The 13,516-nt window shown below is 50.0% G+C and overlaps 1 protein-coding gene across 3 annotated transcripts; it reads right to left on the reverse strand.

Moving 5' to 3' along the window:
• Positions 1–4,682: 4,682 nt before the first annotated feature.
• LOC128328362 (uncharacterized) lies at positions 4,683–10,537 on the reverse strand. Of its 3 annotated transcripts, XM_053258271.1 has the most exons (3): positions 9,179–10,537; positions 6,734–6,784; positions 4,683–5,736 (listed from the first exon to the last, which is right to left on the reverse strand). In XM_053258271.1, the coding sequence occupies exons 1-3, from the start codon at positions 9,594–9,596 to the stop codon at positions 5,111–5,113; spliced, it is 1,095 nt and encodes a 364-aa protein (XP_053114246.1). In that variant the 5' UTR covers positions 9,597–10,537; the 3' UTR covers positions 4,683–5,110. The 3 variants fall into 3 exon arrangements, with proteins under 3 accessions (XP_053114246.1, XP_053114247.1, XP_053114245.1); XM_053258272.1 differs by lacking the exon at positions 6,734–6,784; XM_053258270.1 differs by having other exon boundaries at positions 4,683–6,784.
• Positions 10,538–13,516: the final 2,979 nt, after the last annotated feature.

The raw sequence follows: 13,516 nt of genomic DNA on the forward strand, positions 1-13,516 counted from the left end.
CAATGTTTACATAGAATGTTCTTAACAGAGGAAGACCAGTGTGAATACTCAAAAGCACAAGTAATGCTATCTGTTAAAGGCTCAGTTCTTTCTGATAACAAATGTTGTACACACACCAAATCTGTTTGATTCTTTACCTGCCTCATCACTTGGAGTGGGGTCAACAGGTAGTTGTCAACAGGTAGTTGCCTAAATCTATGTTTCTGAATATTTAAATCCTGTTAATATGATGAATTCTACATTAGCTTGTTCTTATGGCAAAGTATTATGTAACTGTGTGCTATGATATCAGGAGAAGTGCAAGGAAGAACTTCTATCTATTGGTTTAGTGAAAACACATAAAGAGGACACATTGAAGAAACAAATCAAGATTGATGCCTCCCTCCCCCACTCAGAAGCGGCAGCAGGAGGTGCATACACTGTGAGTACCAAGGATAGATTTACAGCTCTGGGCACGGATGCCCCCTTCCCCTCAGACAAGGAGGCTGCTTCACCCAAGTCGGCACTCAGCAACTCAGAGAGTCCTGCATTATGTCAGCAGAATCCCTGATCACCATTCTTGGACTGAAAAATGGTCAGTCAGTCAATTTTATTACAGCCATTGGCCAGCCAAGAGATAAAAATCAAAATAACAAATATAACTAATAAACACAAAGAGTAACTGATAATAACACACAATAAAACAGTACACAAGTATCCAAAATAGATTACTTTAAAAACAGTAAAACAGCTCCTAAAATTGGGACCTTAATTGAGACCTTATGACCTTAATCTCAAAGCAATATATATAAAAAATTGCTACTACTTTTGTAACCTCACAGCTTGTATCTGCAAGGCAATATTGTCTATAAAAAAGCTCACACCTTCAAGAAATCTAATTAACGGGGGAAATAAGTTCTTCTCTGACATCTTGATACAAAGAACAATATAACACAACATGGCTAACAGTTTCCAGGAGACCAGAGCCACAAGGGCAGAAAACCGTAGTTTAAGAATCCTTAGTAAGCCTCCTTTCCAAAAGAGAGGAGGGCAGCACATTTAAAAGGGCCCAAGCAAACACAACCCGAAACTTAGAAAAGTGGAACGTTGTTAAATAATTAGCACCTCTATCTCCCATGGGCAGAGGTGGGTGGGAATCCCAAAATGTTGGGGAGAGCAGGTCCTGTTAGCTGAAGACATAGGTTCCTGATGTTCAGTGTCATGCAACCGTAGAAATAGAATTTCCTTCACCTTATTATTTTCAAGAGTAAGTAGTTCAGAAGGAGAAAGCCCCAGTTCCATTATTTTGTTATTTACATAAGATAAAGCAAGAACAATGGCAAGAAACCCGTGGACAAAAGAAATAATGAATGCAATAAGGAATAAATACATGTGCATTATGAAAAAATGAAAAACCAGCTATAAACACACATAACAGCAGACAGCCACACCGGTGACACACATATGAACATGGATATATACATAAGGCCATATAAAATTACAAAAAGCAGTAACAAAATGCGCAAAACCGTATGTGCAGATGTCCAAATGGAGTCCAGAATGCTAAATGCTCAAATCCAAAGGAAAGGACCAATGTGCTCAGGAAGATGTCATAAATGTATCAAGGCATGTTTAAAGCCCCAAAATCTGGTGTATTTTCAGGCTTTAACATGCCTTGATAAATTTGTCTGCACAGCCATGGGTTTTTCACTTTTGTCTTTATTTATGGAAAATTGCCTCTGATGAAGCCTTTTGGCGAAAAAGCTATTATCTTGGGACGGCTGTTGTTTGGCCATTCTCCTGGCATCACTAGGCTCCTATCGTCCGCTGTTATCAGCCTCTCAGCGCATGTTGCCTGTTCCGTTTGAAAGTAGAGATGTGCACGGTCCGGACCAGTCCGGACCGGCACCGAAGGGGGGCCCTTTCTTTTAGGGCGGGAGGGCTTTCTTACCCCTCCCGCCTCTTCACCCCCTCCAGCGCCCGTATTTAACCAAATAACGGGGCGCTGGAAACCAGCCGCCCCCGCCGCCGCCCCCCCCAACAGATGCACATAGAAAGGTGCCGCCATACCCCTGCCGCCGTCGCCCTCCCTCCCTCCCTCCCTCCCAGCTGCCCGCCCGCCCGCCCGCCCAAGTCCTTACCCAAAGCTGGAGTAGTAAACGAGAGGAGCTCCCGGACAGAGCTCCTCTCGTTAGAAAGGCCTGATACAGAATGAAGGTGCTTTGCGCGCGCGCGTATGCGCGCGCCACAAAGGACGCCGGAGGCCCAGTCTACCCGCCGGGAAAAGACCGGGCCTCCGGCGTCCTTTGTGGTGCGCGCATGTGCGCGCGCGCGCAAAGCGCCTTCATTCTGTATCAGGCCTTTCTAACGAGAGGAGCTCTGTCCGGGAGCTCCTCTCGTTTACTACTCCAGCTTTGGGTAAGGACTTGGGCGGGCGGGCGGGCGGGCAGCTGGGAGGGAGGGAGAGAGGGCGACGGCGGCAGGGGTATGGCGGCACCTTTCTATGTGCATCTGCTGGGGGGGGCGGCGGCGGGGGCGGCTGGTTTCCAGTGCCCCGTTATTTGGTTAAATACGGGCGCTGGAGGGGGTGAAGAGGCGGGAGGGGTAAGAAAGCCCTCCCGCCCTTAAAGTTATACCCCCCCCACCCGGACCCGAACCAGCAAGGGCCGAACCGGTCCGGCAGTTCGGCCATTCCTTAGAATGGCCGCCGGACCGGTTCGGACTCACCCCTATTTGAAAGTATGTATCATCAGCTGAACTTCAGGCATTTATGACATCTTCCTGAGCACATCGATCCTTTCCTTTGGATTTGAGCATTTACCATTTGTTTTGTATGTACTCTTTACATTTCCACATTTGAAGACATTCTGGACTCCATTTGGACATCTGCACATACGGTTTTGCGCATTTTGTTGCTGCTTTTTGTAATTTTATATGGCCTTATGTTTATCCATGTTCTCATGTGTGTTACCAATGTGGCTGTCTGCTGTTATGTGTGTTTATAGCTGGTTTTTCATTTTTTCATAATACACATATATTTATTCCTTATTGCATTCATTATTTCTTTTGTCCATGGGTTTCTTGCCATTGTTCTTGCTTTTCCATTCCGTGGACCCCGTTTCCTTTCTTATTTACATAAGATAGCCAGGGGTTTGGATAAGAGTCCAACCATAAATATCGGAAGAAAGAAAATTCCCGGATCTCTAAACAGAGTTTGATCCATCTAGCAAAAGTAAGTTCCCAAGCTTTACAGGCTATAGAGAAAGACCCAGATTCCAGGCAAAGAGCAGAATATGACACACACCTAGGCACTGCAAAGATTGTTCTTAAGAATATAGACCGTACTCTCTCCAATTCAGTTGTTACCTCCTGTATCCATAATGAGGCTCCAAAAGGTAATTGAGCCACAATCTTAGCACGAAATACATGGAGTGCCATAGGAATATACTGGCCTCCTTTAGAATAGTAGAAGCTCAAAAAGGCAGTAAGAGTTTTATGGGCTATATGGATAGAGGACAGCCTATGAGTATTCCAGTTAAGATTATATTATTGGGGAAAATCTGCCTAAATATTTATATTTATAAACCTGCTCAATACGGTTCTGATTTACTACTCATTTATATAATTTCCTGGATTTGGGAAAAAACAGAACCTTTGATTTTTTATAATTGATAACTAGCTTGATATCATTGCAATAGCAGGTGAAAGCATACATCAATCTTTGCAAAACCTAGTCTAGTCTGGGATAATACAGCTGCGTCGTCAGTGTATAACAAAACCAGCATTCATTTATTTGCCAGCTTGGGTGCATGTGAATCCACCTTTTCCAGACATTGGGCCAAATCATTAATAAAGAGATTAAACAATGTAGGGGCCAAGACAAACACAAATGTGCTTGTCTGACCCCACGAGTAGAAGGAATTAAATCAGTTAGAGCCCCATTAGTGGCATACCTAACCCGTAATACAGATGTGGAATAGAGTTGCATCATCAGAAATAACAGTCTCTTATCTATTGTAGTTTTTTCAAGTTTGGACCATAATAAGTGTCTGGAAATAGAATCAAACACAGATTTTAAATCTATAAAAGCAACAAAAATTTGCCTTTAGGGCCACTAGAATATTTCTTGGCTAGATGATACAAGATCATACAATGGTCAAGAATAGAGCGGCCTGCTCTGAAACCCGCTTGCTCAATCCCAAGAATCTGGTTCTCTGAGATCCATGCCTCAAGCTTATACAATAGATAAAGAGCATATAGCTTACCAACCACAGACAACAAGCTTATAGGCCTATAATTAGATGGATCCAACTGAGAACCATTTTTAAATATGGGAACAACTATTGCTGTTTTCCATTGCTCTGGTATAATTCCTGTGCTATTAATAGATGTAAATCAATTGGCTAAAACTATGGCCCACTATTCTATATTAGCTTTTAATAGTTCGGGAAGAATAAGGTCTGGACCAGGGGCTTTTCCAATTTTTAAACGTCCTACTAAATTCGTTATTTCTTCAGGAGTAATGGGGGGGGGGCAATGGGGTAACACATCAATCAAAGTTGGTACAAAAACCTGACTAGGCTGTGCCTATAAATTGCAAAAAAGTGGGTTTCCCACGATCTAGCTGAAATCCAACAAGGCATGTTAACTTGGCTCGTTACAGAAACATTGCACCCAGACCCAAGGAGACACGGACACAGAAGTATTATGGAGGAACTGGTCACTTTATTAGGGGTACAAGGTTTTAAGACAGTGCCTGCACAGGCACGGCAGCTGGGGTTGGCATTCAGAGCAGCAACAGTGCGGGCTCGGATGGGGGGGGCACCACGTGGCCACCCCCGCCCTAGAATCTCATGGCACAGACACCTCGGCTCCAGGCGGCCCACCTTCCAGAAGGGGGCGCCCTTCGTTGCCGACCTAAGGTCAGGACCCTGCAATTTACATCACCTGTCCGACGCTGTAAAGCCATACGGAAGGGTGTCGGTTGCAGGGAGGTGGGAGCAAGGCAGCATCCCTGATCTGTAAAGCCTCAAGGGATCTGCCCCTCCACCTTACAGCTAAAGCTTACCTAAGGTGCCGCACCGCATCAGCCGCTCACCTCCGCACTGTGCCCGCCACAGCGGGCGTCAGCCTAGCTTGACGCCCCGCCACCCCACAGGCCTAACAGCACTGTTGCCAACCCCAGCCGCAGATCGTCTAAGAAATACCTCATACCAAGGGGGGACAAGTGCACCCCATCACCCCTGAATAACTGGGGGAGCGAGAACGCGATGTCATTGTGTGGGATGCACCCACCCCCCTTTGAGGCGATGAAGCGCGCCATGGCCGCGTTCACCCCGCGCCTAGCCCTATCTACCTTGTTCTGCTTCACCGCCCCCCTCCAGACTCGCCGCTGAGTGATGTCAGACCAGATGACCACCAGCCCCGGGCACCAGGAGAGGGCGACCACCAGGTCCTGGGCAATCTGTCTTGAGAGCGAAATGCCAGACTGGTCCACCAGGTCGTTGCCTCCAAAATGCAGCAGCAGGACATCCGGGACAGGATTCCCTTCCAGGAACTCGTGCAGCATCGGCAGGAACTGGGCCCTCCGCATGCCCCGCCGGCCAAGCCACTCCACAGTGGCCCAACGCCCCAAACCAAGCTGGGTTCCAGGGTGGGCGCTCTGCGCCCACTTGCGTGCCCAGAAAATGAAGGAATGGCCCAGTATGAGGACTCTTGCGCGCTGCCCGGCCGCCCTCGGCCCAGCCGACTGAGGCCCTGCGCAAGAGGAGAAAGCGTTAGGAGTGGCACAAATAAATGGTTTGTGGGTGGGGGTGGGGCAGAATTTATGCGCCCATCTACCGCACGTATCGGCGGTAAGCCGCTGACCGCCACCTGCCCAGCCGCCGGATTTCCGGGCCCGAATAACCCATCCGAGCAGCCATGGAAGCCGCCCCAATCCGAAAGGAGTGGGGGGCCAGATCCTGGGTAGGCACCCCCGCCGCCACAAAGGCTCTCCTCATCACCGCCCAAAACTGGAATTGGGTCACGTGGCGCCCATTAGCGTGGATAAAGAGGCACCCCATGGCTGAACCCCTGGCCTCCGTGTAGTCCTCCAGTGCACGGACTGGGCACAAGCCCGGGTCGCCAGCGGCATGCAGCGCGACACTCTGCCCCTTGCCTCTCTGATCTGTTTTTGAAAACCTAAGGTGCAGTACCACCCGGGAAGCACCCATGGTGAGGTCACTGATTTGAAGTACCCTACTCGTGGGGCCGCGCCTGCTCCTGGGGAACATCTCTCCAACCCTAAAGGCCCCGAAGAAAGCAACCAAGGCTGCCGCCCTGAACAGGACCTCCTCATAAGGAGACGCACAAACCCCGGCAAGTTGCCGCAGTGCCAGCTGCAGTGCCTCTGGGGTGACCGGCCTACGTCGGTCAGGTTGCACGGGCGTCTCCCTCGCCCAGCCCTCCAGCATGCGCCGGACCCTGAAGTCCCCAGAATGGTCGGGGAGGCCCCTTGCTTTCCCAAAGAAAGCCAGCGCAGCCAAATGGCCGGCCATGGTGCTCACCGCCAGCCCCTGGGCATGGAGGTGCACCAGGTACTGCATCAGCTGTTCCGGCGGCACAGGCCACACATGGACCAATCCTACCTGAGCTCTAAACTGCAGAAAGGCCCTGACCCTTTTGTCGTAGGCAACCCGTGTCCTGGGCGCTATGGAGGCTTGGATGGCCCTAAACGCCTCTACATCCCAAGGTTCCACAACCATTCGGGCACCTGCTCGGGCTCCTTGGTGGCTCCAGGTGCCAGCTTCCGGAAGCGCTGCATCTGGAAGCGAGACAGGGCATCTGCCACCTCGTTCTGCACCCCTGGAACATGCTGGGCGGTGAAGAGCGTGTTATGGCGAAGGCATGTTAGAACCAGGGCCCGCACCAGCCCCATCACCCTCTGTGATTTGGAAGTCTGGCTATTAATAATCTGAACCACGGCCAAATTATCGCACCAGAAACGCACGACCGAGTCCTTGAAGGACTCGGCCCAAATGTGCACCGCCACCACAATGGGGAAGAGTTCGAGGAAGGTGAGATCCCTTGTGATTCCCCGTTCCGACCAGCTGCCCGGCCATCGTTCCGCGCACCAGCGCCCTCTCAGGTACAGGCCGAACCCAAGGCCGCCCGCGGCATCTGACTGAACCTGGAAGTCGGCCTCGAGCAGCTGGGAAGAACGCCAGAATGACACCCCATTAAAGGACTCCAGGAACCTGAGCCAGAGCCCCATATCCTCCCTCATGGCGGTAGACACCCTAATGAGGAAATGGGGTCGATTACACCCCACCATGGCGTTACACAGGCGCCTTAGAAAGGGGCGGCCTGGAGCCACCACCCTGCAAGCGAAGTTCAGGTGGCCAACCAGCGATTGCAATTTGCGTAGCGTTACCTTCCTAGCCTCTCTGCATTCCCTGAGCAATTCCCTCATGATGCCGAGCTTGTCCCCGGGGAGGCGTGAGAGCTGTCCCACCGTGTCCAGCTCTATCCCCAGAAATGTAAGCTTCGTGGTCGGGCCCTCTGTCTTGTCCTTAGCCAGTGGCACCCCCAGATCCCCTCAGAGTGCCCTGAATGAGCGCAGTAAGTGTAGGCATTGGCCAGAGCCCTCCCTTCCTCTGAAAATAAAGTCATCTAAATAGTGAGCGGAGGAGCGTAGCCCCGCCCTCCGGCGCAGTGCCCATTCCAGCATAGAGCTGAAAGCCTCAAAGGCCGCACAGGAGACCGAGCATCCCATGGGGAGGGCTCTGTCGATGTAAAATCCCCCTTTAAATGCGAAGCCCAAAAGGTCAAAGTCATCAGGGTGCACGGGCAGGAGGCGGAAGGCGGATTCAATGTCGCACTTCGCCATCAGTGCCCGAGGCCCGCAGCCCCTGATCATGGCCACAGCCTCATCAAATGATGTATACCGTACTGAGCAAAGGTCCGCCGGTATCCCATCGTTAACCGAGTCGCCCCTTGGGTAGGACAGGTGGTGGATAAGCCTATACTCTCCCGGCGCCTTCTTAGGGACCACGCCCAAAGGGGATACCCGCAATGTTGGCAGTGGCAGCCTGTCAAAGGGGCCCAGCACCCTCCCCAGAGACACCTCCTTGGCTATCTTTTTCGCTACTATGTGTTCCATCCCCCTAACCGATTTTAGGTTGCGTGCAAAACTATGGACCCGCCTGGATTGGCACGGAATCCTAAACCCCTTCACAAAACCGTCCTCAATATAGCGTGCGCGCTCCCTGTTGGGGTAGTCACGCAGCAGCCTCCGGAGCACCAGGATTTTAATTGGGCTGGGGCCCTTTTCCAGCCGTGGCTGCTGGGCCCTTTGCCCCTCCCGGGCCTTGGTATCCCCCTTTTCCCCTAAGGGCTTTGGCCCGCTGGCAGTAGATACTGGCGTGCCGCCCACCGCAGAAGCCACAGTCATGCCGGTACTTGCACGGGGAGCGGGCACACTTCCCGTTCTTGTTAAATTCCCAGCACACCAGGGGACCTTGAACCCCCTGTGCGCCTGAGGCCGAAGCCGCTGCCGCTGCCGGTGTTTTGGAAATGAGGTGCCCGCTGTCGGCGCGCTCGCCAACCAAGGGCCTCGCGGGTGTCATAATCTGAAGCCATAACTCGGGGTGCTGCCTTTCCCAGGATATACCCGCATTGCTGGAGGCGCGCTCGCGGAACGCTTGGCCGTAGTGCTCCCAGGCATTACCAGCAAAGTCCATGAAGGCTCTGTGTATAATATCAAAATACTTAACGAGAGCGGGGCCCCTCTCTGGATATTTCTGCATCAGAACACCCATGTAGATTGTGTACCCCGAAACCCAATTTGCCCAATTATGCTCAATGGGCTTCCGCTTTGTCCTCTCCTTGTCCTTCCCCTGGGACCCCTCCTTCTCCAGTGGCTCCGGCTCCTTGAAGAGCAATTGGAACACGTCAATGCACTCTCCTTTCCAAATCCGTTCCTTAACTGCTGGAAGGAGGTGGTCCCCCAAGGGTACGGGCCCATCCCCAGTATGCCAAGCAGAGCTGAACTGCGCCGTTGGCCCCTGGGTGGGCAAAGCAGCGCTCCCCCCTTGCCAGACCTGATTACAGGTGGCGTGTGGAGATGCCCAGTTAACTGGCCCTGGGAACCACCCGTATGGTCCGTAGGGGGTGCTAAAGGGCAGTCCCCACGGCCAGGCCCCCTGTGGGGACTCACCATTGTCGTCCCTGCCGTCTCCCGGTCCTGAGTCCGCCGGTTGTGTCGTGATCCCCGCTGGTTCCTCGTGGGCAGTTCCCGCCGCCGCCTCCAAAGCTGCTAGACGGTCAGCAAAGCCCTGCATTAGTTTTGCCTTCTTTTCCGCCCTGTTTGACTTTTTTGCATGTGGGGGCACCCCCGAAGGCCCCCCGCCCGCCTCGTCGCCCTCTAGAGTGGTGCGCTGCCTCTCAAGGGCCTGCAGCCGTGCTATAAACGCCCTGATGGCGCCCAGTTCCAAATCGCCCTCATCGTCGGAGGAGGATTCGGCGGGTGCGTTTGGCCTCTTAGGTGGCCGCGTTGGCTTGCCACCCTTCTTGGCTGGAGCCTTCCCACCCTTTTTAACTGGGGCTTTCTTAACTGGGGCTTTCTTAGGGCCCATGTCCCAAAGGATGAAGCTTATGGGCCTGTACCCTGCCCTCAAGTGCGTAAACGAGTGACCTGGCCGGCGCAAGGCCTGACTGAGGCCTACGCTGGCAAGGAAGGCCTATGAGTCACAGCGCCTGCCCCACCTAGCCGTGGTAAGGCCCAGCCCCACTGAAAGGCCCCCAAATGGAGCTTAGGCCCGGCAGGGGAGGCCCACGAGCCCACCAGGGAGGCCTAGTCAATGCAGGCCCCCAAAATGGGTGTGTGTGGGGGGTTAGGCCCTACAGGCCCGACAATAAAGGCAAAGGCCACCCTTAGCAGAAGGCCTAAACGGGCCCTGGGTTGAAGGGGTTCACACAGTTCAAGCCAACACCCCCAACGTCCAATCAACCCTCCCCCCAGATGACCGGGTTAGTCAATTGCCCCCCCGCTGAAGGCCTGGCGCGGCCTACTGAGGGCCTGGGGCGGCCTGCTGCCCTCACTCGATGCCGGGCAGCTTGGGCCTGCCGGGGCCTAGAAGCCCTTGTGTGGAGAGGCCCGAAGATCAAAGGCCGTTCCGAGGAGGACTTAAAAGCCTCTCCTGTGATCCCCCCAGAGCCCGTTACCACAGGCGGCCGGGCTACAGAGGCCCTGGCCGCCGAGCCGCTCCAATCCGCTGCTCGCTCGAAGGGCCGCTGCACTGCTCCCCGACGTTCCGCTCCCGTGGGCCTCCTGCTCCGGCTTCCGATTCGGGTACCCAGCCGGCCACGTGGAGGCCCCGAAGCCGAGCAGCAGCACGTCCTTCCTTCTGCTCGGTCGGGGAAGGACTGAGCCGGCACAGGCCTGCTGCCGGTTCACTGCTGCTAGCCCCGCCTCCGAGACGGAGCCGGGCCAATGGGAGCTAGCTCCCAGTGCCACGTGCTCCAGGGGGTGGGGCTGAGGGCAAACAAGCCGCGCAGCCTAGAGCGGCTGCGATCGGCTGGCATTCTCCAAAAAGTGTGGTTATCTTCATTATTAGTAGCCATTATAAGCTTATCCCAGGCATTTCGTAAGGCTTGATGTTTAGCAAATTTGAGACTGCTTTTATATGCTTTCTTTATCTGATAATAGATTGGTGGAAGAATTTGTTCTGAGCCCGATCTGTATTCTCTGTAAATACTCTTCAATTGTTTACGTAATGCCCTACAGCGTAAGTAAAACCAATTATTAGTTGCTCTCTTACAATTAGTTGCTCTCCAACATGAAAACTTTTGTATAAGAGCATCTTCTAATTTTTCATAAGCAGTAATTGTTTGCCATTCCAAATGTGCTTGCATAATAGAATTATATAAATTTCTACCTTTGGGAGAGTCATAGAACATGGATATCTCACTGTCTACTTCCTTTGACCATTTTATTTTGCAGAAATCCCATTTTATTTTAAATTGGTAGAACTATCATCAAAAACACAGGAAAAAGATTATCCCTCCTTTCCTGGGGAAGATCTAGATAAATGAACACAGGAAAATGATTACTGAAAATTTGCTCACCCACCTCGAAAGAAGTGACATAAGGAAGAATAGATTTAGAAACCATAACATAATCCACAACCCTACTCCTCCACGAGGAAAGAAACATGTATTCCCCAGGAATATCCCCAGGAATAAGAGCCCCTGGTGGCACAGTGGTAAAACTGCCGCCCTGTAACCAGAAGGCTGCAAGTTCGATCCTGACCAGGGGCTCAAGGTTGACTCAGCCTTCCATCCTTCCGAGGTCGGTAAAATGAGTACCCAGAATGTTGGGGGCAATATGCTAAAATCATTGTAAACCACTTAGAGAGCTCTGGCTATAGAGCGGTATATAAATGTAAGTGCTATTGCTATTGCTATATCCGGGGGTATAGCACTATTTTATATTGTCAGCTCAAATATCCTAGTTAAATAGATCAGTTGGGCTCCTGATGAATTGATGGCTTTATCTTTAGAAAAATGATTGGGAACGGGAGCACCATCTATACAGTCGCCCCATTTCCAAAAATAGGAGGCCATCAGCGTTGTACCATCAGTACCGCATCTAGAATTAAAATCCCCCATAAGGATTATAGAAGCATAAGGATAATTCAATGTTGCTTCAGTTATATATAAATCCAACTGTTGCCAAATAGTGATAGATTGTTTGACCCGGAAGCAGATAAATAATAATCAATAACAAATCTCCGCTCTTAGCCTTAATCAGAATTGCCATAGCATAAGGGGGAAGGTCAGATAATCGAATGGTCAGATAATTGAAGGTCAGATAATCGATAATTCAAAGCTAATGATATACAGCATACTAATCCGGCCTTCAGCCTTCCCCTGTTAGTATCCGAATGGGCTTTCAATGAGTAAATAGTATAACCACTGATATTAATCTCTTCTTTTGTCCATGTCTCCTGAAACACTAACCCACTGTTGTATAAAGGTAATAAGCTCTATATCATTTCTCTTCCCATTCCACCCAGCAATATTCCAACCAAGAATTTTCCAAGTTGACTGTTTGCAGCTTGCATTACAAATCTGAGATCGAGCAGGGATAGATTGCTCAAGCGAAGACTCCGAGAATAAAAGTCCAGTGCCATTTCCCATCAATAACGTTAGCACAGGGGATTTCACCTCTGAAAAGCTTTCCATATTCCCTTCAGATGGTGCAAAACCAGATATAGGCTTCAGATAATTCTGCTTGTCAAGAACAAACTGAGACTGTCATTTCTGCAGAAGAGAACTTGATCCCTTTTCCAAACTTCCTAAGGTCTTTTCCAAGAGAGGATTTTTTTTTTGAGATTTTAGTTTGTCTTAGGTGGTGTGAATCAGCAGTGGGCAAGCTGCTCTATTGATCCTTTGTGCAGGAGGAGTTAAATTTATCATTCTCCTGTCTCAGTCTCAGTCTTTATTGTTACGGTCACTGACCAGAACCAGAGATCAACAAATAAGAATTTAAAAATTAGTTAAGGTACATGTATCATTAACAATAAAATAGATAATATAAATTAAATTAAAACAGTAAAATTCCCTTATTAATCATCCGCCGACGAGTATTAATGGCAGCAGCACAATATCTAGCAACTCTAGATGTAACAGCAGACTCTGAATCGGAGAGCAACATAGAGCAATAATATTGATCCTGTCGACCTGGAAATTTACATAATAAAGGTGTAATAAAAAGTTCACGAATATCCTTATAAAACAAGCAAAATAGTAAAACATATTCAGTGGTTTCAACCTGGTCCAACCCACAGGGGCAAAGCCTCTCTGAAAATGGAACTCCTTTATAGTGACCTTCAAGTACAGCTGAAGGTAAACTGTGGCAGCGAGCTAAAGTAAAAGCTTTTCTGTACCTCGGGATTTCTAGCCTAATAAAATAACTCATTGCAGAAACTATATACCTACGTTCCTCTGCTATGTAAAAGTTAGACACCTTACTAAGATCATTTTGCCGCTCAGAATCTAAAACTCGCTGTCTAATCAGCGACTTCGCATGATCATAGCCCACAGTGGCCAGGATTGTAGCAGAGAGGCCAAGTGTAGCTATTTTAGCCTCAATATTCTGAGACCATCTAGATCGATGGGCATCTTGTAAAATCAAAGGGGCTAGGCCAACTGGCTGGTAAATTAAATTATCATTCTCCTGTAAATAAGTAAGTGTAATAATATTTCTTGAACTTTCCTCTTGTAGTGTCTTCTTCCTTTGATTTCGATACTGAAAAACATTGTTACTGAAAAATTAGATAGTCTGAGGCAGGCTTTTGATCAATTTATAGCCCAGGACCACCAAGGGGTTAAAAACTCATCAGAGCGTGTCATCACTAACCCCCTACCAGCCCCTTCCTTCACATCTGTCTCCACTTCTTCACGTAAGATGTCACCAGGTCTCTTGGGAATTAATAGCCAAACAAACTTTCGGTGAGTACTTCAAAACAATCAGAGTGTCCTTGAAATTCCT

This window comes from Hemicordylus capensis, chromosome 5, assembly GCF_027244095.1.
Source record: "Hemicordylus capensis ecotype Gifberg chromosome 5, rHemCap1.1.pri, whole genome shotgun sequence".
NCBI classification, from domain to species: Eukaryota; Metazoa; Chordata; class Lepidosauria; order Squamata; family Cordylidae; genus Hemicordylus; species Hemicordylus capensis.

Excerpts from the sequence above, each read along its gene's own strand:
- LOC128328362 (XM_053258270.1), bottom strand. The coding sequence starts at position 9,596 with ATGGGCCCTAAGAAAGCCCCAGTTAAGAAAGCCCCAGTTAAAAAGGGT. Across the intron at positions 6,785-9,178 it reads AGACGGCAGGGACGACAATG|ATGCAGCGCTTCCGGAAGCT; the intron begins GTGAGTCCCCAC and ends TCTCGCTTCCAG.